The sequence below is a fragment of the Galeopterus variegatus genome, unplaced genomic scaffold (assembly GCF_000696425.1).
Source record: "Galeopterus variegatus unplaced genomic scaffold, G_variegatus-3.0.2 Scaffold2219, whole genome shotgun sequence".
NCBI lineage: Eukaryota > Metazoa > Chordata > Mammalia > Dermoptera > Cynocephalidae > Galeopterus > Galeopterus variegatus.
In genome coordinates, this window is record NW_007728330.1 from 82,685 (window position 1) to 110,097 (window position 27,413).

Here is a 27,413-nt window from a genome sequence, read left to right on the forward strand (position 1 = left end):
GAAACAAACTGTGGAAAGGGACTAGGTTGTGTTAATGTCCAGAATCACGAGCGTGCTGGAAGATTGGAAGAGCTGAAAGAAATTCAGGAAGTTGGATGAAAGGAATTAGGGTTATTCATACTGGGAAGGACAAGGCTAAAAGCTGAATGAAAATTTTCAGTTATAGTAAAGTGTTTATAATCTTAAGAAGGCAATGACCTTCTCCACCGAGGCTTGCTCAAGAGGAAAGGGGCTTCAGGGATCCCGGAGTAGATCCAGACTCAAGGATGCACCAGCCAATATTTAAAGGCCCAAAGGCATCCAAGCACTGTCACCAGAGAGAGACACTGGAGTCAGCAGAACTCCTCTCAGGGATACTCTGTTGGGGGGTGGGGTGGGGGTGGTATATGGCCTTTGGGATGAAGGTGAGATGGTCTCGAGGGAAAGCTTAGAAAGAAATAAGTGCTTGTTAAACTGTCTTCTAAGAGGGTCAGTTATCTGTAGGACTTTTGTTTTAGCAAGTGGGTGTGCCAGGCAGGAGCAGGGGGGACCAGGCCTGCTGAGCTTGCATCACAGGGGAGGGACTGGGCCGTGGCTGGTAGCCTTCATTCTCCAGCTTCCCCTCCCCTGCTCCTTTTCCAATATTATAATTTGAATATTCAAAGGACATCATTTTGAAGGAGCACCAAATAATTAGATTTCGCGGAGGGTTCACAAGTTTCAGTTTGGCTCTGTCCATAGCAAAGGAAAAGGCCTTAGCCTATTCCCTGTGCACCTGTGACTTTTCCTTGCCTCCTGAGACAGTTTCATAGACTGAATGTAAAGCAGAGGCAATTGACCACTCAAGATGCCCACCTGGGTCAGGAGGGCTAGCAGCCCCAGCTGAGCTGATGGTTCAGGTCCACATGAAGGCTGGCTTTTCCTTGCACTAGCCCCTCAGCTGGGGCTCCTTCCCACCCCCTCCTGCTCCCTCTCCTACAGAGCCAGTGAAATTGGGGGTGGGGGCTGTCAGTCCACTCAAAAAGAGCCCCGGGAGCCAATAAATATCCAAAAGTATAATCCACTGCCACTGAAAGAAACACAAATTAAAATAATGTAACATTTTTAAGTCTGTCAAACCAGCAAAAATTTTAAAATTTTGTAATAATAAGTACTGGTAAAAGTAGGGTCAAGTTCGATTCTCTGATAGTCTTGTACACAAAACCCTAGTAACCAAAGAGGACAGGCTAATGGCACCAACTAGTAACCAAAAGGAAAGGCTAATGGCACCAGCTGCTCACTTCTCCATTCCTCCGTCCCTGTCCCAAGACAGACTATTCACCCTCTCCCCCTGCTGGGGTAGATTAATTAGACCTTGGCTTGGCTCTGTTTGGCCACTAGACGGTTTGCACCAAGGCAGTCACTGAGATGACTTCTCTATTATCATCGCCAGCAGAAGCCCACAGCACTCCTATCTCAGACCCTGGCTTCAGAGAAGACTCCACAGGATGTTGCATGAGAAGAAGGGACTTGGTCTCTTGCTGACATTTTCTCTTCCCAACCAGTAAGAGTTGTGGGTGTAATTGTTACGGCTCTGCTACTTCACATTTCAGGCAACACTGTTTAACTGTGGAAATCAGAAGCATTTCTCTAACCAGTTCATGTTGACCAATACAGAGTTCTCTAATTTGTATAACATTTTAAACCAAGACATACTATTGGAACCTAAATTTAGTTCCTCTTTTCAAGGACAGATCCTTGCAAAGCAGTACTCTTTAGAAGAAAGTCCACACATACAAGCTAACATCCACTTTACCTTCGTTCATCCCAATCCTCAAAGATAAATCATTACAGAAAGAACTTTAAGAAATATCCTACGTGTCTTCATCTCAGATATCTACACACACAGGGTGAAAAAGGTCCTATTGACTTTGTATGAAAGAGAATAGTCTGGGTTGCTAGTAGGAGTCACCTCCTCTTCCTCCAAAATTCAGCAAAATGGTAACAGATTATAATGAAGACTAAAGACTGGCCGATGCCAATTGGTCGTAGAAACAGATACAACATTAAGTCTCATTTTCAAGCCAGCACTGTCATCAGAAGCTAAAGAGAGCTTTGAGAACCCACCTGCAAACTTCACCTCTCCTTCACTGGGACGAGAGCATAGACGGTCACCAACCTCTGTGACCTGCGCATGGGAAGGCGATTTACATATGAAGTAGATGAAAAATGATAAATTTTTTTCAAATGTTTTTTATTTTCGAAGCCTCCGATTATCTCTTCATCCTATGACTTTCATACCTCTAGTTGTCATTACTTCTTGGCTGAATGGTGGTATCCGTCCCCTCCCTGGCTTCTCTGCCCTGCACTCATCACAAGCCTCTGCCAAGCTGATGTTCTGAAACTCTAGCTTTGAATCTCACTCACTACAGCTTCCCTGGGTCATAAGTTGCAAGAACAGAACTTTCTACAAATTATTCTCTGTGCTCAGAGGTGCAGGACAAAGGGAAGGGAAGGAAGCTGAGGACTGGGGGTCCTACTGTGCAGGGGAGCATAGTAAGTAGTGGGGGCTTTGGGTTAAGAGCAGTCTGGGCTCCAGTTCCAACTCTACTGGCTGAGTGGTTTCACACAAGATAATTTCTCAAATGGCAAAAACATTTGCCTAATATATTATTGTGAGGAGTTTGGTGGCCATTGTCAGTGGTGTCTGGCATAATGGTTAGTTCCTTGCCTTGCTCCTATAACTAGCAAGATATGGCATACCTGGTGGGTAAATCACAGAATCCAAAGACGTTGTGATGCGTTTGAGCCAGACAAGACCCCCGTGGGCACCGAGGGGGCATGAGCTGGCTGGTGAGGCAGAACAGCAGCAGTCCGTAGGCTTTAGTGAAACTGAGTCTCCTGGGAGGGCAGCCTATGATCCAGGAGACCATAAATCCCCTTAATTTCCAAAATCCTGGAAATTAAGGCAGGGAAAGAGGATCAGAACCTGGCTCAGGGAACTTCTTACCCAAAGAAACTTCCATGTTTTTTCTTTTTTCCTCCTCAGTATTGAGTTATTTCTTCCAAACATTTCATGTCTGCATATTCATCTCCACCAAATTGTTTATTGACATTCCTGGCTTCTTCCTTTGGTTGGATCCTCTGTGATTTTCTACTGTATTGCAGAGGATGTGTATGTTGATTTCTTATTGTGTTTATACATTTAACTCATTTAGAATTCTTCCCTGGCTTTGGGGTCTCCAGGCACACGAGCAAAACAAACTGTTAGAAAAACAGTGCAGCTGTGACTCGGAGGAAATGGCAGAAGGAAGGGACAGTAGAATGGTGTATCAGGAAGTACAGTTACCAGTCACCACAGAGCACCACCCGGCACCATGCATTGGGCCTGGGCACACATCAAAGCCAGTGCTGCTGCCCTCAAGGTGTTTCCTGTCTCCCAGGCAGTGTGGCCAAATCAAGGAGCTGGCATTAGTGACACTGAATCACTTAGTGAAAGAGTTATTCACTCCTCAATTCTCTCTTTTTTACTATACAGAAACAGTTCTTAGCTCAAGTTTGAGAACAATTTATATTCATTGCATGTATTTTTATTATTACCAATGATATTGGTTTTCCCTTTATCATGATGATAAAAAAGCATCCCTTTAAAGTACTTATTCTAGTAAAGAGTGCAAACTTAAGGAAAAGCACCATGTTGAGATTCCCAGCAGTGAAAGGGCCTACGTGAGCCACAGAGGTCTGGGGTGGGGGTCGGAAGGAGGAGGCAGTTTGCAGAGCGGCTGAGATTGCTGGGGCACCCTCCCGGCCCTGGCTGCCTGGGGAGCTCCAGCTGATTTCTGGTTGGAGAAGGAGTATATGTGGGCCTCAGTGATAGGTCCCACTGGGGAGGACCCTTCTCCTTGTCCTGGAGTCCTGGATGTGGGAACCACATATTTCCATCATTTGTATGTATTAAACCCAATTTCTTGCATTCAAGTCCTAGCCTAAGAACCCAGAAAACCCCTACTGTGAAGCCCCAACAAGTAACATTTTCAAACTGAACCAGCTGCTTCCCTAACTGATTCAGAGGACGCTGTTATCAAAGGTTTTAACTTAATGGGCTGGCCCGGTGGCGCACTGGAGAGTGCACAGCTTGGGAGCGCGGCAGCGCTCCTGAAGAGGGTTTGGATCCCATGTGGAGACCGGTTCCCGCTCACTGGCTGAGCGTGGTGCGGGCGCAACACCGAGGGTTGCGATCCCATTACCGGTCAGTAAAAAAGACAAAAAGGAAAAAAAAAAAATGGTTTTAACTTTAGAAATAGCTCATACAGAAAGAACTCACTGCTCTCATGGGTGTAAAAAAGAAAAAAAGCAAAAATTAAGGTAAAGTGAATTCCCCTGCTGGGCTTTAGGCAGTATTCCTCTGACCAACCCCCTCCTCCTCCCTTCTGCTTCTGTCCTCACCTCTGTGTTCCATCCTGAGTGTCCTAGGACCGGGGTCTCCCCCGCTGCTGGGGTGAAGGTACCAGCCTGGCATCAGTGCCCTATCTTCCCTCCCCATGCATATCAAAGTGTGGACTTGAATGATCCCACCCACAAAATGCTGGCATAAAAGACAAATCCAAACCTTCATTCATTTAGTGTAAATAAAAGCCCAGTTAAGGCCTGTTTACCTGAGAAGGGAGGGGTGCGTGTGTTTCTCTCTTCTGCTGGCTCTGCAAGACTCTGGTCTGAACTAGGGGCTCTGGCCCCTTACTTGCTGGCTTGAGTGACAGCACACTAGTCCCTCTGTGTCCCATGGAGGCCCACAGGGGAGAGGGAGCAGAGGGTAGGGGTGTGGGGGGGGTGTGGGGGGATGTGTGGAGGTGTTAAACCACATCCTTTTGGAATAAAAATCCTGGAAACATTTGTTCTTTAAAGAGATTAAAATGAAGGTTTCCTGAAGAGGTGACATTTTATCTATCTACCATCTTGAGCTCTCTAATGAGGCCTCAGCTGGGCACAGTGGGGTTTGAAAACCAATCTGGAGAGTGGACCACTGTTTATTCTCTTAAAAGGGTGTAAAATGTTAATGGTGGCTCTCTCTGGGTGGTGCTTTATGGATTGTTTACTTTTCTGTTATATGTCTTCTGTATTTTTAAAATTGTTTCAGTGATACATATTAACTCCATTGTCAGAAAAGTAATAAGGTTATTAAATGAAATATCTGAAGCTCAATGACTGATTACTTTGGTGAATTTGAGAATGAAAGTGTCTCTCCAGTTTCCTGATGGCCACAAATGCCTGCTGTCGGGCCCAGGGGAGCCTGAGTCTGTCTCTTCCTCTGCTTTGTTTGTGGGTGGCTCCCATGGCAACAGGGCAAAGGGGAAAGAGGTGTGGCGGTTACTGCTACCGCATTTGAATCCAACTGCTCTCAGTGGTCAGTAAGGGTGATGGCTAGGGAGAGCAGGCTGGTTTTCCGACAGCCTGGAAATGAACCAATCTATACCAACTGTGGTTATTCTCTACTTGGACAAAAAAATCGATTTCAAAGTTTAAGTGGTCACTGTGAAGAATAATAATTATTTCAGTGTATTTGGTATGGACCAGAATGTTCTTAAAAACCGGTGAGCTGGAAAGAATTTTGTAGCATGGAATTAGACTGTAAGCCTCTTTCAGGCCAGGGCCAGGCCTGCAGTCTCTAGACCGTCTCCCCAGCACCCGACACATGGCTGTGAATCCTTCAGGAAAACCCGGGCAGCAAAATCTCAATTGAGAAAACCTAAATCAATGTATCTAAAGCCTAATTTATGTTTACCAAAGGATTCACTAAAAGGTTTCTTCGGATAGTGAGTTTCCTGCTGCACTTAAAATGTTTTATTGACAAATGTTTGTGTGTGTACAAGCCCACTTTGGTTATGAAAAAATGAGTTAAACATGTATTGCTCTTTTTGTTCTAAGGGCAGGTGTTTTTTGTTTTGTTTTAAAGTATTTTAAATTAGGCATAACATATAAACCATAAAGTGCACAACTGAGGCATACCTCTCAGTGAATTTTCTCATATTGATGCAGCTATTTAAGACCAGCCAGCGTGAGAAAGAGAGCGTTTTCTGAACTCCAGAAGGTTTTGTCATCTCCCCCCCAGTCTCTAGTCAATCTCCCCTCTCCCAAAGGAAACCACTAAATTGACTTCTATCACCAGCAGTAGTTTTGTCACACATGGAAATCTGATCTACAAGGGAAAGAGAAGTGTGGCTACTGTACTTTCCTTAAAATAGGTTGGAGGCCCTAGACCCCACCTACCCCTTTCTTCTGCTGGTCTCCACTTCTCTCTCCATTTCCCAGTTCAGAGTTTCTCTGATACTCTCCCCTCCCCTATTTGTTTGTTTATTTGTATTGTGGTAAAAAATACATATCATATAAAATTTGCCACCATAACCATTTTTAAGTGTCCCATTTGGTGACACCAATTACATTCACAATGTACAACCATTACCACTGTCTACTCCCAAGCTTTTTCATCACCCCAGACAGAAACTCTGTACCCATTGAATAGCAACTCCCCATTCTTCCCTCCCTGCAGACCCTGGTAAACTCTAATCTACTTTCTGTCTCTATGTATTTGTCTATGCTTAATAGTGGAATCATACAGTCTTTGTCCTTTTGTGTTCAGCTTATTTCACTTAGCATGATGTTTTCAACGTTAATCCATGCTGTAGAATGTATCAGAACTCCATTCCTTTTTATAGCTGAATAATATTCTATTAAAGTACCTAGTACAAGGCCTGGCATATAGTGAGCACTCAAAATAAATTAGCAGCTTTTATTATAATACTTTTAGAAGATGAATGCTTTTTCAAGATTGAGCACAATCTCAGGCTGTTTTAGTACACTATAATTTCACATCCTTGCACTGGAGTGCAGTCATCTGAGAGTCAATCAATCAACACTTATAGAACATCTACTACGTGGTAGGCATTGTTCTGACACTACGTATATAAGAGACATTAGGGATTATCGAATTCAACCCATCGCTTTACCAGGAAAAATATTTAGGCACAGTGAGGGTTAAGTGAGGTGTTCATGGTCATTCTACCACTAACAAAGTTGGTGGTAACAAAGTTGGGAGCTTTTTCTACCATCTACATGAAGCAGCTTTCAATACATGCATGTGGACTTGACTGGACAATCTTCAGGAGGCTAAATGTGCCCATTCTCCTCTGCTGTGGTGTGAAATATGTCCACAAATCTGACACTCCCTGCCAAAAGTGGGATTCTCCTCCCCTTGAGCATGGGCTGGAACTAGTGACTAGTTTCTAATGAATAGAAAACAGGTGGAAGTGACAGTCCATGACTTTAGAGACAAGGTCATAAGGCGTTGTAGCTCCCTGCTTGCTCTCTCTCCGCAGATGACTTGCTCGGGTGGAAGTTAACTGCCATGTGTGAGGACACTTAAGCAGCCTATGGAGATGCCCACATGGCAAGTAACTGAGTCCTCCAGCCAAGAGCTGTGTGAGTGAAGTGGCTCCTTCAACCCCATTCAAGTCTTCAGATGACCACAGCCCTACTCAACTGCTTGATTACAACTTCATGAAAGATCCAGAACCAGAACCACCCCACTAAACCACTCCCAGAGTCTTGACCCTCACATAATGTGTGAAATAATAAATGTTTGTTGTTTTAATATGCTAAGTTTTGGGGTGATTTGTTACAGAGCAGTAGAGAACTGATACACTCTTATTATCACTTTCTTTTCAGTCCTACCCTTCATTGACTTCCCTCCAATACCTTATTTAACAGTTTATATTCTTAGGGTAATGATGGACACACTTTTTAAAAAAAACTCTGATGTTTTTACTACATTTATTCATTTAATAGCCTTACTGAGATATAATTTATGTTTCATAAAATTGGTTGACACATTTTTTTTTTTCCTTTTTGTCTTTTTTCGTGACCGGCAACGGATCGCAACCCTCAGTGTCGCGCCCGTACCGAACCAGGACCGGCAACGGGATCGCAACCCTCGGTGTTGCGCCCGCACCTCGCTCAGCCAGTGAGCGGCCGGTCTGTATGTGGGATCCGAACCCTCGGCGGGAGCGCCGCTGCGCTCCCAAGCAGCGCACTGTAGCAGTGTGCCACCGGGCTGGCCCGACACATTTTTAAAGTTGTGATAAAAACCGCACAACATAAAATTACCACTTTAACCATTCTAAAGTGTACAGTTCTGAGGCATTAAGTGCATTCACGATGTTGTACAACCATCACCATTGTCTAGTTCCAGAACTTTTTATCACCCCAAATGGACACCCCATACCCATGGCTGACACAGTTTAAAAGATTGATTTCATTTTGTTTCTCAAATTTGTAACAATCATGTAGTAACAACAGCAACGAAAAACTAGTTCACAATTAAATAAAATCTTTAAAGGTAAACAAATTTGGAAAGAAATAACATTAATACTTCTAATGACAACATATGAATCTTTTCACATTCTTATACAGAAAAAATCTAATGAGATATATTTTATTGTGGATAAAACAAAATATCAAATAATAGTTTTACAAAAAATTAGTCTTTAAAACTCTTTTTTAAATCCATTGAGTACAGAACATCCCCAATGTACATGGCAATCAAGGAACCAGAACTGGGGACAGCTGTTAGGAGTACAACAGGGAGAACGAGTAGGTGTCATGTAGTGATTGGCCTCCAGTCTTATAATATTAATGGCTACCTACAGCCCTGGGATTAGAAGGATGCAGAAGAACATCTAGGCTCAGTTGCTTCACACTATCTGCCGCAGGCTTCTGAATGAGAGGTGATGGCATTTTGTCCAGCCAACTCATGAGTTGGGTAAAGGTTAGTAATAGTTGTCATTAGTTTTAGCACCATTTCCTTCTAATAGTTTTATTTTAATGCAAACTCAGGTTAGTAGTGACCAGAAAATATTGCTACTGAATTTGAAGGATGACTATATAAGGACCTATATTATTTGGTTTGAGTTTTCAGTGTCCTATGAAGAATAGAAATGAGGCAAGAGAGTAGCTCTGGGAGGCATAGTTCCCTTTTTCCCCCTGGAGAGGACTTTACAACCTTGCTATAGAGTGTCCTATGACTCCCCAGATATGCGGATTAAGCTCCTACCCCAGGAGTGGCAGCTTGAAAACAGAAAAGCAATGGTTGGAAGACATTTCTATTAAGCCTGTATTCAGCTTGTTGGACTAGCATATTCTTGGTGTGAGGCCTTCTCATTTTCTCATCTGTCCATGCACTCATTTTTTAAAAAAACGTACTGAGTACCTTCCATGTGCCAGGCACCATTCCAGGCATTGGTGATAAGCATTTGCACATCGTCCTCTGAGTTTGACACTCTTTGGAGCTAATCTGGACTGATGCACATTAGTAGAACATTAGTGGGACTGAGAAAGGGCTGCAGGTCCAACCGTGCATCCTTTCCCCCCGACTTCAGAACCCCAATACAAGCAACAGAACAGAATAAGAGAAATGTGGATGTGCCCTCCTTTGCTTTACCAAGGCCCAGTATTGTAGATGCTGGCCATTTCCTTTTTCAAACTACCTACTTCCATCATCATGGGACAAAATCATTCTTTCCTGGAGTTTCTCCTTACTGCTCAGGAATAGCAGTGCAACTTTAATATATTATGAGATAAAGCCACAATCATGATGATAAACTCCACGCAACTTATGTGAAGTCTCAATGAACAGTTGGCACAGACCCAAGCATCTCCCACCCAGCCTGGCTCACCGAATGACTTGACTACCTTCTCTGAGCAGGGTTCTGACTTCAGCTAAATTAGGGGCAAAAGGAAGGCAGGGCTCAGCACTGTTCCAAAAATCAGGGTTCTCACAGTGGAGAAGTGAAGTGGCCTTACCAGGCACAGGACATTGGCATCAAAGGAAAGGTAGGAAGCAAGTCACAAGGGAGTCGAGGGTGGCAGGAAGTCTAGACAGAATGAGCTATGGCTGGGGGAAGAAGTAGGATAAAACACATTGCTTTATTGTAAAAACCAAAACCAAGGTGTAGGCATATTGCCATGTTAACTTTAACAATGAAACAAGCCTTATGCTCCGTGGTGAGATGAGTGAGTGACGAGTGGACCGGGGGTGGGGGTGGGGGGGGGTGAGGCATTTACATGGGATGCCTGAACATGATCTCTCACCGACAGGGAGAACCTCTGGCAAGCAGAACCATTAACAATTGTCTGCTTTCTTCATTTGTTGCAAGAAATATGAGTCACCCCAATAAAACCAGCCATTGGCGTAGGGAAATCTAATGTCTGACTTGTGACACAAAAAGAGCCAGCTGCTCCAGCCTGCCAGACTCAGTGAGAACTTCCTATCTCAAATCAGGTTCCCAGCTGTCCTGCAGCTTAGACAAGAGGCTGAGCCCAGCCACCTCTGCCTGTAGACACAACAGGAGTGTTCCAGATTTTATCAGCTGCTTAAATGCACTAGGAGTTGAAATTAGACACCTCAGTGTGGTTTAGGAGCAAGAGAAGGGCCAGCTTGGAAGAACAAATGAGAGGAGAGTAAAGAGCTGAGGTCCAATGTGCAACAGAAAGGTTTTCTGGCCTTCCTGAAGTCCTACATCCAAGGGCCCCAGACCCCAGTGCCCTTGGGATCACAGCGGGGGTCCTGTGCCGGGAAGCGCACGGGCACTGAGTGTTTATGGTAGAACTGCAGGCGAGACAGGAGCTTCCTGACGATCTGGGGATATTTTCTGGACAGGTCATGTCTTTCTTCTGGGTCCTGATCAATATCAAAGAGCCAGAGGGTCTTGGTTGGTGGGTCTGATGAAGGTATCTCAGAAACATTGTATTGAGACGGTGGAGGAAACCAGTAGCCACAGCCTAGTGAAGAAACAAAACATTGTGTCGGGGGAGCAGCATTGTAGGCAGGTTCTAAATTCAGGGAGGGAATCTGGCGACAAGGCTGTGCTGGGTTGTAGGTGTGGACACAAAAAAAGATGCTGTCTCTAGATGTGTCTCAGACCCAACTTCTGGTGCTTTCATGAGACACGTCTCACTGCTTCACAACCAGAGACATCCAGGCACGTGTGTGCATGTATGTGTGAGGGGGGATTTTTAGTCATCACAATGACTGGGGGGTGTAAATGGTCCTGGAATTTAGTGGGCATGGGCTAATGATGCTAAAATCTCTTGAAGTACATGGGACATTCCCAAATAATGACTTACCTTGCTGCAGATGCCAAGAACAGCCCCATTGTAAGCACTGTTGTAATTGCATCATAGCGTTAACAATCACACCACATATGAGGGTAGTTCAAAAAAGTTTGTGGAAAAATGGAATTAAAAGATAATACAAATCTTTCCATAAACTTTTTGAAGACCCTTCATATTTAAAAAGTATTGAAAAGATGTCATTTTTAGAAACTATGAGCAGGGGACTCAACCTCCTTTCTCAGCTACACCATTGGCTAAGAGGGCAGCACTCAGAGGTTCTCTTTGCTAATTAGATATGCTGTGCTTGAGAGCAACACATTTCTGAAATCCATATTTTCCATGAAGCATTAGAATGGCATTTCTTCCTTTCTTCCCTATTACAGTAAATTCTCAAAAAAAAAAAAAAAATTGGGGGGGCGTCAGGACCAATAGATTAAACAATTCCTCCTCATTATTTCTTCATTCAGCAGCCCCAGAGATATGTTTTGCAAAAGGCAGTTGTTACTTTGGTAAGCTTTTCCCTGATGTTCTGCTGGGGAAGGAAAGTTTGCTAAGCTAAGCATTCTACCTGGGTAACCCGTGAGGAGTTTCCAATTTCCATATCTAATTGCAGCATGGATAGATGTGTTAAAGGTCGAATATTCTGGAAGAGAAGAATCATCCTTTGCTGGACCCGTGCTGTTCCCAGAACCTGGGAAGAAACAGTTTGGAAGAATTAGATTGCTGTTATTGGAACATGTCGTTATAAATCAGCATTTTATGTCCTTCTTGCAGAACAGTAGCTTTTATTCAACACTGGAGTGCAAATGTGTATCCTGCCACAGAAATGGATCTTTTATTTAATGTAAACAGAAAGCTATAGTTACATTCAATGTCAGTCATAAACCACCACAAATATAAAGGAAATCCCAGAGAGATTAGAACACTAATTCATCCTTAAAATGAGTATGTTCTGCCAATGTACAGCTGGCCATATGCAGAACAGTGTTCTATTACAGCAAAGTGAGTTGGGGTTTTTTTTGTTTTTTTGGTTTTTTTTCCCCTGCTAAATGTTTGAATTTAATACATTTTCTGTGTATACTTATGTAGACGGTATAATAAATTATAAAATGTGCATTTTAATGGAGTCTATCTCAAGCTATGAGAGTTCAAGCATGCCATCATAAACACTACATTTATTTTTTAACCACACTTACGAAATCCAAAAATAAGGGAGCAATGCTCAGTTAACCATTCAGACAGGATAACTATGAGTAAAAGAATAAATTTGGTGTACAAATTACGGGTTGGTATAATGAATTACACTCATTTATCATTTTGAGGTCTTATATTAATTGATCATCAGGTTTTTGAGAGGAGCAATTACAAATACCTACCCCCTCTTGAGTTTGGAACCAATTAAGAGGTAGGGGCCAGACAGATGCAGAGAAAAATATTGCTTATGTTACTGATGAAATTGATTGGAAAGAACTCAACTGTGTGTTGACGAACTGTGGGTTCAGATCTGTGACAGAGAGTCCTTGCTAATAACTGACGCTTGTCTTAGAAAGACTTAGCCATCATCACTGATCTTGCTGGACACCTTCCAGGCCCCCTCAAGGTGCACAACACAGGTGAGAGCAGACCAGAGTGCTTGCACGTATCCAGGACACAGGCTAACTCTGAGGTTACACAGACAAAAGGGTCTGGGCTGAGGATGCTCAGTGCTCCTTCTCCTGCCTGTGGGAAGGACTGAATAGGTGCAGCAAGAGTTCTAATCTAGTTGGAGACCCCAGTGGATTCATGAGGGCAAGGCATGCAGGTCCCCCACCTCACTCCTACTCTTGCATATTTAAAAGCCTCAATTTAGGGCCTAGCTGAATACTAGTTAGTCTGTTTTAAGTCCACATTTATCTGTTAACTTTTAAATATGGTCACGACAATCATTCTTGGGAGCACGTCAAAAGGTTGCTAAACTGCCAGCTCAATAACTAATTGCTATAGCATGTGATATGTCTGTAAAATTGCACACTCCATCAGGGTGGTTAACCCATCTGTCTGCCTTCCTTCTATAAAAGACTCTAGCAGTGCCATCCTCCTGGCCAAAGCAGGACTACTGAGATCCTCAGTGTTTTAATGCAGCAAGTGCTGTCGGTGGCAGAAAATGCGAGAAGTCCTAGTCTTTATTGGTCTTTTGGAAATGACCCTGTAGAGACATACTGGAGACTGATCCAGTAAACACTGGTGCTTTCAGAACTTCAGTCCTAACAATCACACACCAACAAATCCTTAGCACCCAAGATGAAAATCTTTTTGACTTTTTGTTTCTTTGTTTGCTTGTGGATATTGTGGCTCCAACACAAACAGATGCTTCTAGTGATTGAGGTGCAGTGAGGATGTCTATCAGAGGAAGTGGGTTCTTCATACACAGACTATGGTAAAATTGTGAACCCTCATGATTCACTCGTCACCAGTTTGTATGAAGGCCACGTTTTGATACCAAAGAATGTTAAATAAAACAAGCATGCTTTGTGAACATAAACAAAAAAAGGAAATTTAGCTATCTCAGCTATACTTATATTTATACACATTTTTTCTTAAAACAAACAGGAACATAAAGTATCCAAACAATAAATAAGTCTAAGACTAAACGATGAAAGATACTATTATCTCAATTTTATTTTTTTCATTTTGAGAAACTAAACAAAGAAAAAATTACAAAGAATTAACCAACACCCTGTGAGCCATCACCCAGAATAAACAGATGTTAACACTTTGCCATATTTGCTTTTTGGTTTTTAGATAAAAGAAACTGGACAATAAAGATGAAGTTTAAGTCTCCTTTGTCCCCAGTCTCAATGCCAGTCCCCTCTCTCATCCACTCCTCCAGGGGTGGCCACTGTCATGACTCCAGCGCACCCTTCAGCCATTTCAAAAGACAGTGGGATATATGTGTGCAAGGAATAACAGATAGCATTGTTTTATACTTTAAGAGACATACATGTGTGTTACGTTGCATGTATTCTGCAACTTGCTTTATCATTCATTACTGTGTGTCTAGAGCTCTGTGATTATTCGTGCGGATATATTCCTTTTAACTGTTTAATATTTCACTATACAAAAATACCACACTTTATTTATCCATTACCCTGCTGATGGGCATTCAGGTTATTTTACTTATTTATCTAGCTGTGTGTCTGGAAATAGAACTGTCTAGTTGCAAGATGTGCACATTTCCAACTTTACAACATCTACTACTTGGCCCTCCTACTAGCAATGTCCGCATTGCTCCACCTCCTTTACCTGGTACTTTCAGACTTAAACATTTGTCTATTTAAAATTTTAGAGAGGAACTTAATCTTTTTTTTTTTTTTTCATTTAATTAGCAAGAACTATTTTTTTCTTTGTCAATCCAGGAGTTGCTTTAAAAAACATTTTAAAAAATAATACCCATAGAGAAAATTACACCACTCACAAGTATGCAGCCTGATGAACAGTGAACTCTCCTCTGTAAACACCAGCCCAATCAAGAGACAGAACATTCCTAGGACTTCAGAAACTGACATCCAGTTACTCCCTCCTCTTCCCAAGGCAACTGCTATCCCAACTCTGAACAGCAGAGACTTATTTTTGCCTGCTTTTGAGCTCAGTGTGAATGAAAACCATATAGTATGTTACTCTTTTTTCTGGCTCCTTTTGATCAACATAATGTTTGTGAGACTCACCTACGTTGCTGGGATTCAGCCTGTTTCCAGTACTTGGTTCATTTTCATTTCTGTATAGTATTCCATTGTATGAAAATTCTACAACCTCTTATGTTTAGATTTAAAACTCACCTGGAATTGATTTTTGTCTATGAAGTGAGGTAGAAATCATGATTCATTTTTTTAAATGACTTTCAAATGACCAAACGCCATTATTGAAAAGACTGTCATTTTCTCACTCATCTGCAGTGATACCTTTGTCAAAAACCACATTTTCATATAGGATGAGTCTTCTCTCATACAGCACTGTCCAATAGAACTTTCTCCAGTAATGAAAATGTTCTATATCTGTACTGTCCAATGCTGCAGTCACTAGCCACATGTGGCTATTAAACATATGAAATGTGGCTGGTGCAACTGAGGAACTGCATTTTTTATTTAAGTTAATTTTAATTAATTTAAATTACCACATGTGCCTAGTGGCTACTGCATTGGACAGCACAGCTCTGGAGATTCTATTCCACCCCCTGGTCTATCTGTCTATCCTTGTGCTAATACCACACTGTCTTAATTATCATAGATTCATAATAGTTTTTCTATTTGATGGCATATGTTCCCCAACTTTGTTGTTCTTAAAGATTGATCTCATCATTCTTAGCCTGTAAATTTTAGGATCAGCTTGTTAACAGTTTCACAAAATACCTGCTGGGACATTGTTTAGAACGGTACTGACTATGAATCAGTTTGGGGGGTCCTGGTGTCTTAAAATACTGAGTCTTACAGTTAGAGTATAAGTGAATTCCAACATTTATTTAGGGTTTTAAAATGTTCTCTTAATAATGTTTTATGACTTTTTAAGAGTTTGTAGTTCTTTTTTTTATTACTATATTTATCATTTTTCAATGTAACACTTTTTTGTGGCCCTTTACCAATTTCTCACTAAGCCCCCCCCCCCCCCCCCCCCCCCCCGCCGAACTGGTGGCCTCAGTTCCATTCTCTCTTTTTGAAAGTTCAACGAATTATTGTGATTGTTATATCATTCTTCCTTTTTGTTTATTTATTTATTTATTTTTACCTCCCACTTATGAGGACATACAGTATTTCTCTTTCTCTGCCTGACTTATTTCACTTAACATAATCATCTCTACATTCATCCATGTTGCTGCAAATGGCAGAATTTCACTCACTTTTATGGTGAGTAGTATTGTATTGTGTATATATACCACAGTTTCCTTATCCAGTTGTCTGCTGATAGACATTTAGGTTGGTTCCAACTCTTAGCTGTTGTAAGCAGAGCTGCAATAAACATGGGAGTGCAGGAATCCCTTCAACATGATGATTTCCATTCCTTTAGGTATATACCCAGCAGTGGGATTGCTGGATTTTTTTTTTCCTTTTTGTCTTTTTTCGTGACCGGTAATGGGATTGCAACCCTCAGTGTCATGCCCGTAGTGCGACAGGCAACGGGATTGCAACCCTTGGTGTCACGCCCGCACCTCGCTCAACCAGTGAGCGGACCGGTCTCTACATGGGATCTGAACCCTCGGCAGGAGCACCGCCGCACTCCCAAGCGCCGCCGCACTCTACCGAGTGCACCACCAGGCCAGCCGGAGATTGCTGGATTTTGTGGCAGTTCTATCTGTAGTTGTTTGAGGAACGTCCATGCTGTTTTCCATAGTGGCCGCACTATTTACAGTATCATCAGCAGTGTAGGAGGGTTCCCCTTTCTTTACATCCTGACTTTGTTATGTGGTGAGAGATACAGGTCTAGTTTCATTCTTCTACATATGGATGTCCACTTTTCCCAGCACCACTTATTGAAGAGGCAGTCTTTTCCCCAGTGTGTGCTCCTGTTGCCCTTGTCAAAGATCAGTTGGCTGTAAGTATGGTTGACTTCTGTGTTCTCAATTCTGTTCTATTGGTCTGAGTGTCTGTTTTAATGTCAGTACCATGCTGTTTTGGTTACTATAGCTTTGAGGGAGTGTAATGCCTCCAGCTTTATTAATTTTTTGCTTAAGATTGCTTTGGCAGCTCGGGGTCTTTTTTTTCCTAATATGAATACTAGAATTGTTTTTTCTACTTCTATGAAGAATGTCATTTTGATGGGGACGGCATTGAATCTGTAGATCACTATGGGTAGTACAGACATTTTCGCAATGTTAATTCTTCCAATCCAAGAGCATGGAGTGTCTTTCCATCTTTCGTGTCTTGAATTTCTTTTAGCAGTGTGATTTGTAGTTCTCATTGTAGAGAACTTTTACCTCCTTAGTTAAATTGATTCCCAGGTATTTATTTTTTTGGTGACTATTGTAAGTGGGCTTACTATCTTCACTTCTTTTTCTGCTAGTTCATTATTGGAGTATAAAAACGCTACTGATTTTTGCGTGTTAATTTTGTATCCTGCAACTTTGCTGAAGTTGTTTATCACTTCTAAGAGTTTTTTGGTAGAGTCTTTAGGGTCCTGTCATCTGGAACTAGGGACAGTTTGACTTCTTCTTTTCCAATCCACATGCCTTTTATTTCTTTCTCTTGCCTGATTGCTCTGGCTAGTACTTCTAACACTATGTTAAATATGAGTGGTGAGAGTGGGCATCCTTGTCTTGTTCCTATTCCTGAATGCTTTTTCCCATTCAGAATCTTTGTGGTGGGTTTGTCATACACAGCTTTTATTGTGTTGAGATACTTCCCTTCTATACCTAATTTACTGAGCGTCTTTATTATGAAGTGATATTGAATTTTGTCAAAAATTTTTTCTGTATCTATTGAGATAATCAGATGATTTTTATTTATTGACTTGCATAGGTTGAACCATCCTTGCATACCTGGGATGAATCCCACTTGGTTGTGGTGTATAATTTTCTTGATGTGTTGCTGTATTATGATTGCTAATATTTTGTTGAGGATTTTTGCATCTATGCTCATCAAAGATGTTGGCCTATAGTTTTGTTTTTTTGTTTTATCTTTGTCTAGTTTTGGTATCAAGGTGATGCTGGCCTCATAGAATGAGCTTGGGAGAATGGCCTCTGTTTCAATTTTTTTGAATAGTTTGAAGAGAATTGGTATTAATTCTTCTTTAAAGGTTTGATAGAATTCAGCAGTAAAGCAATCTGGTTATTGGGCTTTTCTCTGTTGGGAGATTGCTGATTACTGCTTCAATCTTGTTGCTTATTATTGGTCTGTTCAGGTTTTCTTTGTATTCTTCGTTTAGTCTTGATAGTTTGTATGTGTTCAAAAATTTATCCTCCAGAATTTCTAATATGTTGGTGTATGGTTGTTTTTAATAGTCTCTAATGATTCTTTGTATTTCTGTGGTATCAGTTGTAATGTCTCCTTTTTCATTTCTGATTTTTGTTATTTGGGTCTTCTCTTTTCTTCTTTTAGTTAGCCTAGCCAATGGTTTGTCTATTCTATTTATCTTCTCAAAAGTCCAACTTTTTGTTTCATTGATCTTTTGTACCATTTTTTCAGTTTCTAGTTCATTTAGTTCTGCTCTGATCTTTATTTATTTCCATCTACTAATTTTGGGATTGGATTGTTCTTATTTTTCTCGTTCTTTGAAGTGTAGCATTAGGTTGTTTATTTGAAATCTTTCTATTCTTTTTTTTTTTTTTTTTTTTGGTCCTTTTTGAGACCGGCCGCACAGCCTGTGAGCGCTGTGAGCGCACCAGTCATCCCTATATAGGATCCAAACCCGCGGCAGGAGTGCTGCTGCGCTCCCAGCACCACACTCTCCCGAGTGCGCCACGGGCTCGGCCCCTGTTACATTCTTTTTTAAGATATTAATCTGTTTGTAAATTTCCTTTTTTGTATCCTCAATATTTTTTCTCATTTCTTTTTGTTGTCTAACTGAGTCTTCTCACATCTTATTAAATTTCTTAAGATTGTTGCTTGGAATTCCTTTTCAGCATTTCAAGAGCTTCCTGCTCTATGGGTCTGGTATTTGAGAATTACTGTATTCCTTTGGTGGTGTCATATTTTCTTGGTGTTTTGTATTTCTGCTATCTCTATGTTGATGTCTGGTCATCTGGTAGAGCAGTTGCTTCTTCTATTACTTTGGAGTGGGCTTTGAGAAAAGAGACTTTCTCTTCTTTTTCTGGTCTTCGCTGGTGACTCTCCTTGTGTCAGTGCAGTTGAGCTGCGGATGGGCTGCTTGCACAGTGGCCGTGGCTGTTACAGTGGCAGCGAGCTACCATTACAGCAGCCATGGCTGTGGTAGTGGCTGTAGTGGACCACCCATGCAGAAGTGGTGTTTTTGGTGTGCTCCTGCCTTTTGCCAGCCAGAGGTGCTGCCTGAGGCTCCTGCCTAGGACCCTGGGTGTGCTCCTGCCTTCTGTCTCATGGTGGGGGTTGCCTGTGGCTCCTGCCTCTATGATTTTTACATATGTCTTACACATTTTCTTAAGTTTACTCCTAGTTGGTTGGTGTTTTTTGATACTATTGTAAATTATATTTAAAAATATATTTCATATTCTATATGTTTGTTGCTGGCATATAAAAATACAATTTACTTTTTTACACATTGACCTTGTACCCAGTGAGTTTGCTAAATTTATTCGTTAATTCTAATTCTTCATTTACAGGTTCTTTGGATATTCTATGCGTGCTGTTATATCACTGCAACTCCCCCTCCCCCTTTATTATCTTTACATCTTTTATTCCTTTTTCTTACTTTACTATTTGGACAAAATTTCCAGTACAAGTTTGAACCAAAGTACTGATAGTGAGAATTTCTGTCTCATTCCTGATTTCAGGAGAAAATCTTTTAATATTTCACTGTAAAGTATGATGTCAGTGTAAGATTTTTGTAGATACCCTTTACCAGATTAAAGAAGAACCTCTTTATTCCCAGTTTTTAAGAGTTTTTTAAAAAAAATCATAGATGGGTATTAACTTTAATCATTTTTTTCTGTATATAATGAGAATATCATTATTCTCATTTATCTTTCAACATAATGAATTACATTTATTGATTTTTAAGTGCTACACCAACCGTGCATTTCTGGAATAAACCCCTTTTAGTCATGATATTCATTCTTTTTACATATTGCTAGGTTTACGTTTTGTTTAGGATTTTTGCACCTATGCTAAAGACAGAAATTGGTCTATAATTTTCTTTCTTATAATACTCTCATCGTGTTTTTGAATCAATATCATATTGGTTTTATGGAAGAGACTGGGAAGTGTTCCCTGTTTTACTATTTCCTGGAAGAGTTTGTGTAAGATGGGTATTACTTCCTAACTATTTGGAAGAGTTTAGACCTTGAGTTGTTTTTGTGTGTGTGTGTGTGGGGGGGGAGCTTAAAATCACTGATTTAGTTTCTTTAGCAAATATACAATTATTCAGATCTTCTATTTCTCCTCTTCTCAGTTTTGGTAAACTGTTTCTTACAGTTTGTCTGTAGAAATTTGTCTAGTTCATACAAATTTTAGTTTTTGTATTATATTTTATATGTCTATACCATCTGTAGTAATATTGTCTTTTCATTCCTGATATTGGCAATTTGTGCTTTTCTCATTTTTCCCCATGATAAATTTTGCTAAGATTAATTGATTTTATTAGTCTTTCCAAATAACCAACTTTTAGTCTTATAGACACTCCTTGTAGTACATTCGTTTTCTATTTCATTAATTTCTTCTTTATCATTATTATTTCCTTCCCTCTATTTCCTTTGGGCTTAATCTGTTGTTCTTTCTATAACTTCTTGAATAATTGATTTTTAGCATTTTTCCATTTGTAATATATATATTTAATGTTATATATTTTCACCTAAGCACCAATTAATTTTTTATTGTGCAAGTTTCAAGTATGCATTTTCATTATTCGGATCAAAAACAGTGCCTAATTTCCATTGTGATTTCTTTTTCAACTCCTGGAGTATTTTACAGTGTATTATTTAATGCACAAACATTTGGGAATTTTCTGGTTATTGTCTTATTACTAATTTCCAGTCTAATTCCACTGAGATTAGAGAACATATTTATTGATTTTTAAAAAATAATCATTTTCCTTTAAAATAATTTTAGACTTAGAGTGTATGATTTAAATCCTTTAAAGTGTGCTGACACTAGCTTTATGGCCTAGCATATGGTCCATTGTGTGATGTTCCACTTTCACGTGAACAAAACACATAGTCTGAACTTGTTGTTTACAGTGATCTATATATCACTTAGGCCAAGTTTGTTCACTATGTTGTTCAAGTTTCTAATATTTGTATGGACATTTTTGTTTGTTTGCTTGTTCTGTAAGTTACTGAGGCAGGTATGTTAAAAATCTCACTATGATTGAGGATTTACTTATCTTTTCAATTCTATTGTTTTTGCTTCACACATTTTGAGACTATATTATCAAGTGCTTACAAATTTAGAAGTATTATAACTTTCTGGTTGACTGCTCTTTTCATTATCTTGAAAAATCCCTCTTCAACTCTAATGATGCTTTCTCCCTTTAAGTCTACTTAGTATGGATGCCCCAGGCTTAGCTGTCCTTGTTGCTGTTGTCAGTACTTGCATGGTTTATTTTTTTCCAGCTATCTGTCAAAATGGTGTGAGGCTCTTATGCAATATAAAGAAGTATAAAACAGGGTGTGGTAGGCAGGATAATGGCCCCCAAATATGTCCATGCCCTACTCCCCCAGAACCTGTGAATGTTATCTTACATGGCAAAAGGGATTTTCAGATATAATTAAGTATAAGGACTTTGAGATGAGGAGATTATCTTAGATCATCTGGGTGAGCCCAATCTAACCACACGCGTCTAAGAAAGCAAAGATTATTTCCTGACTATGGTAAGAGGGAGATGTGGTTGCAGAAGAAGGGTCAGAGAGATGTAACGTTGCTGGCTTTGAAGATGGAAGAAGTGGGCCATGAGCTAAATATTGGGGTAACCACTAGACACTGGAAAAGGCAAGGGAGAAGATTCTACATCAGAGTCCCCAGAAAGGAACATTGACACCTGCTGACGCCTTGAGCTTAGATCTGTGAGACTTATCCGACTTGTGAACTATGGAACTGTAAGATAATACATCTGTGTCATTTTTAGCCACTAAGTTTGTGGTAATTTGTTACAGCAGCAATAGAAAATACACAGGACTCTGCCATCAGAGAAATTACAAATTAATTAGGAAGATAAGATATTACAAATGAAATGGTAAAATAACAACATGAGGCAGAATATGATTGCGGTCAAACAATAAATATCATAAAAAGTCATGGTAGGAAGAAGCACAGAGGAAAGATTGATGAAGGAAGTGGGACTTAAGGTAAGACTTAAAATGCACCTCTTTTTTATCCATCCCCCACCCCTCTTCTAGCGTAAAATGATTGAGGGTATGTCCTAAGTCTGATCCATCTCTATGACCCCAAACCTAGCCCAGTGCCCGGGAATATTAGTGGTAAGCACCCAACAATGCTCACTGAATCAATGAATGACTAAAATGGGATGAACAGAAGGTGAAGGAGGAAGTTTTAGATTGAAACAATTCCAATGATTTAGTGCATCTGAAGAACAGGTGAGTAACTGCTGTAGGAGGTGCAGGTGAGATAGTTGGATAGATGGGGGTGAAACAAATTCAAGGAAGTACAAATACTAGGCTAAGGAATTGTCACTTTTCTTTATAATCAATAGGGAGACACAAGATAATTTAAATAATTTTTTAAAGACTGAATTATTTTTTCTAACAGATTTATGAGATATAGTTTACATATGATACAATTCATCTATTTAGAATGTAAAATTCAATAGTTTTTAGCATACTCACAGAGTTGTGCAACCATTACCATGATATACTGTATGTCAGAACATTTTCATCACCCCCAAAAGAAAGCCTATACCATTAACAGTCATTCCCCATTTCTTCCCACACCCTCCAGCTCTAGGAAACCCCTAATCTACTTTCTATTTCTTTGGATTATCTATTCTGGATATTTCATATAAATGGAATCAAACAATATGTGGCCTTTTGTGTCTGTCTTCTTTCATTTATCCTAATGTTTTTGAGTTTCATCCATTTTGTAGCAAGTATCATGGTCCATTTATTTTTATTGATAAATAATACTCCTTTTATTGCTGAAAATCTACCATATTTCTTTATCCATTCATCAATTAATGGACATTTGTTTGTTTCCACATTTGGCTATTATAAATAATGCTGCTATGAACATTCATGTACAATTTTTGGGGTGGATGTATATTTTTATTTCTCTTGAGTATATACCTAGGAGTGGAATTGCTGGGTCATATAGTAACTCTATATTTAACCTTTTGAGGAAATGCAGAGTGTTCCAAAGTGGTTGAACCATGTTACATTTCCACCAGCAGTGTATGAGTGTTCCAATTTGTCCAAATCCTTGCCAACACTTGCTGTTGTCTGTCTTTTGATTATAGCCATTCCAGTGGGTGTGAAATTGTATCTCATGTGGTTTGGATTTGCATCTTCCCAATGGCTAATGAAGCTGAGCATATTTTCATGTGTTTATTGGCCATTTGTATATCTTATTTGAAGAAATGTCTACTCAGATCACTTGCCCATTTAAAAAAAAAATTGAAGTATGATTGATAAATAAACATTGTAGATATATTTAAGGTATTCAACATGATGTTTTGATAACTGTATACATTGTGAAAAGATTCCTTCAATCAAGCTAATTAACCTATTCAACACTTCATGTATTCGTATTTTTCTTTTTTGGTGAGAATACTTAAGATCCATTCTCTTAGCAAATTTCAAGTATAAAATATATTATTATTAACTATTGTCACCATGCTGTACATTAGAGCTCTGGAACTTATTCATGTTATAACTAAAAGTTTGTACCTTTTGGCCAACATCCATTCCCTACATTTCTCCCCACCTCTAGCCCGACCACTGGCAACCATTGTTCTACACTCTGTGTCTATGAGTTTGACTTTTTTAGATTCCACATGTAAGTAAGAGTATGCAGTATTTGTCTTTCTGCAATCTGGGTTATTTCACTTAGCATAATGTCCTCTAGGTTCATCCATGTTGTCACAAATCTTTTACCCATTTTTAATTGGGTTATTTACCTTTTTACTATTTAGTTGTAAAAACTCTTTATATATTCTAGATACAATTCCTTTATCAGATGCAAAAAATTTTCTCCCATTTCGTGGATTGTCTTTTCACTTTCTATATGGTGTCTCTGAAACACAAAAGTTAATTTTGATGAATTCCAGTTTATCTAAATTTTGTTGTTGTTGCTTGTGCTTTTGGTACTATATCTAAGAAATCATTGCCCAGTCCAAGGATTTACATGTATGTTTTCTTTTAAGAGTTTATATTTTTAGCTCTTATGTTTAGGTCTTTGATCCATTTTGAACTATTTTTATATATGGTATGAGACAGGAGTCCAATTTCATTCCTTTGTATGTAGATATCCAGTTGTCCCAGAACCATTTGCTGAAGAGACTATTCTTTCCCTATTTAATTGTCTTGGCACCCTGGCCAAAAACCAATTAACCATAAATGTGAGGGTTTATTTCTGGACTCTTTATTCCATTGATCTATCTACCTATTATCATGCCAGTACCCCACTATCTCGACTACTATAATTTTGTAGTTAATCTTTGAAATCAGGAAATCTGAGTCCTCCAATTTTATTTTTTCCCTTGATTGCTTTGGTATGCTAGGTCCCTTGAATTTCCTTAGGAATTTTACGATCACTTTATTAATTTATGCGAAGAAGCCAGCTGGGATTTTGCTAGGGATTGTGTTGAATCTGTAAATCAATTTGGGGAGTATACCCATCTTAATAATATTGTCTCCTGATCCATGAACATGGGATGCCTTTTCACTTATTTAAGTTTTCTTTAAGTTCTTTGAACAATGATTTGTAGTTTTCAGAGTATAGCTTTTGTACTTCTTTTCTCAAAATTATTGCTAAGTATTTTATTCTTTTTTGATGGTATTATACATGGGACTGTTTTCATAATTTCATATTTGTTTTGTTCATTGCTACTGTATAGAAATACAATTGGTTACTGTATATTGCTCCTGTATTGCACAAAGTTGCTGAACTTGTTTATTAATGGTTTATCCAATGGTTTTTAGTTGACTCCTTAGGTTTTTTAATATACAAAATCATTATAGTTTTACTTCCTTACTAATCTGGGTGTCTTTTTTTCCTTTTCTTGCCTAATTGCCAATATAATGCTGATACAAATGGTTAGAGCAGACATTCTTGTTTTCCTTCTGATCTTAGGAAGAAAGCATTCAGTCCTTCATCATTAAGTATGATGCCAGCTGTAGGTTTTTTGTTAATGCCCTTTACCAGGTTGAGTAAGTCTCCTTCTATTCCTAGTTTAAGTGCTTTTATCATGAAGGGATGTTAAATTTTGTCAAAAGGCTTTTCTGTGCCTATTGAGATTATCATGTGTTTTTTTGTCCTTTATTCTATTTGTATGGTATATTATATGAATTGATTTTCAGATGTTAAACAAATCTTACAGTCCTACTTGATAATGGTGTATAATCCTTTTTATATATTGTGGATTCTATTTGTTAGCATTTTTTTGAGGATTTCTGTGTCTATATTTATAAGATATACTGAATTATTAAACTGGTGTCTTGATTATAAAATTGGCAGTGTATTGGGTAGACTGTTGGAACGAGAGACAAGAGACAGAGATTTTTTTAGAATTTCTCTGACCGAGTTGAACTAGGTACAGATTTAAGAAATAGGAGCTGGGCAATTAGCTCAGTTAGTTAGAGTGCAGCTTTAGAACCCCAAGGTCACTGGTTCAGATCCCATACCAGCCAGCCACCAAAAAAAATAAATAAATAAAAGAAAGAGAAATATTTGTTGATTAACAATGATGTGGTAAGAAAGTATTGTGTTCTGAAATTCTATTAACATGAAGTGATAGGCAGAGACATCTAAGAGAAGTCTTCATGGCAAAATCTAAGATACTTGGTGACAAAAGGTTATAAAAAATAAATAAAATTCCAAGATTTCAAGTTTGGTGATTGGGAGAATATTGTTGATATTGGCAGAATAGTGGGGATCATATGATTCTGGAGTTTGATATACTGAGTTTGAGAAAATAATATGAGCTTAATAACCGCCTTAATGGAGCTAAAGGAGAGAAGAAAGGCACACACTACTGTGAGCATGATCACTGAACTCCTCTGGAAATGGATTAGTTGTCTGGAGAGTGAAGCAAGAGCAAGACAGAAGCCCAGAAACAGAGCACTAAGGGCCAGAGGAAAACTTAGCAAATGAAGCAGAGAAGAAGAAAATAATGAGGAAGGAAACCAGTTAAACGGGACATCACAGAAGCCACGAGAGCAGAGGGTTTCATACCATAGATCAGACGTGCCAACTATTCCACCCTTTGGCTTGATGGATAAGAAAAGGGCGTGGGACTTGTTAACCTCTGGGCTAAACTAGGGAGTTAAGAGAGAAGCATAAACAGACAAATCTTTCTCTTTTCCTTCTGAGCTGAAAGCCGCCTCTGAGATAGTAGTTTTCTGGCCAGACAGAATTCTCAGATATAAGATGGATTAGCCACGAATATTGATTTTGGATGTAAAAAGGGAGATCAGCAGGAAAATTTAGGGCAAATGAAAGAAATCATAATATGTACTAAACTTAGAGAGCTCCTTAGCTGAGCAACCTCTGGAAATCTGAAGGAATTCAAGTTTCCAGAATGAGGTAGACGAGTGGTTTCAGGGGAGAACTGTGTTCCTCAGAGTTGGAAGGGGTTCCAGAAGCATGTGGGGCGTTGTCTTGAGATGGGATGGCGAGTCAGCAGCGAGGGGTCCAGATTTTCATTCCATTTCAACCAGAGAAGTTTACCCTTAAGGGAGAATCTGTATGATCTGCTAAATATATTGTACTTCTCTATATTTTTCTTTAAAGATACAGTCTGTGGCTAAAATACAGTTTGAAAGACACTAATTAGTGCAGGCAATGGATGAGTCTCCACACGGAGAAGCCACTGAGGATGTCTGGGGACATTTTCTGAAAGGCAACTCTGCTGTCTTGACTATACAGAGCACCCTGCTGACTCTTTGGAAATTACTGTCTAATATCGTCTGTGGTTATACTTTCATAAAACACATTATTTTTTCTAACTATGTAATTTACATGTTTATTGTATACACATTGGAAAAAACAGAAAAGTATGAACAGGAAAATAAAAATTACCTGTAAATTTATTAGCTCCTGTTAACATTTTAGTGTATAAACTTTGAGGCTTTTAACTACATAATGCTTAAGCAAAATAAACATGTTAGCTGGCTTGCAAATAAGAAGAGGAAAGTGCACAAATGACAGGAAGTTTTCATGCCCAGAGAAAATAGCATGTGTGTGGGGATTGGCAAGAAATTAATGGAGAACATTATAATCCACTCAAGTATGAATGCAACCAAGAACTAGTTTGGCTTCTGAAGAGGAAAATGTATCTAAACGTATCTGAGGAAGGCAATTCATGAAGACGCATGTAAGGCCGAATGGCATGATACAGATGGAGCCTACAAGGTCATCAAGAAGGCTACTACCCTATCCTGGATATAGGATGGTGAGGGCAAGCTGCAGCTGACAGAATGGGGGAAAAGACTGAATTCAAAAAAGACTGGATTCATACTACAA

At 39.6% G+C, this 27,413-nt stretch overlaps 1 protein-coding gene across 1 annotated transcript in view; it reads right to left on the minus strand.

Moving 5' to 3' along the window:
* Positions 1–10,056: 10,056 nt before the first annotated feature.
* ARSB (arylsulfatase B) overlaps positions 10,057–27,413 on the minus strand; it is a gene marked incomplete at its 5' end in the record, with an annotated part of 211,183 nt that continues 193,826 nt past the window's right edge. The window contains 2 exons of the mRNA XM_008580953.1: positions 10,057–10,788; positions 11,690–11,812. Coding sequence (XP_008579175.1) covers positions 10,523–10,788; positions 11,690–11,812 — 389 coding nt within the window. The remainder of the gene's footprint in view (positions 10,789–11,689; positions 11,813–27,413) is intronic.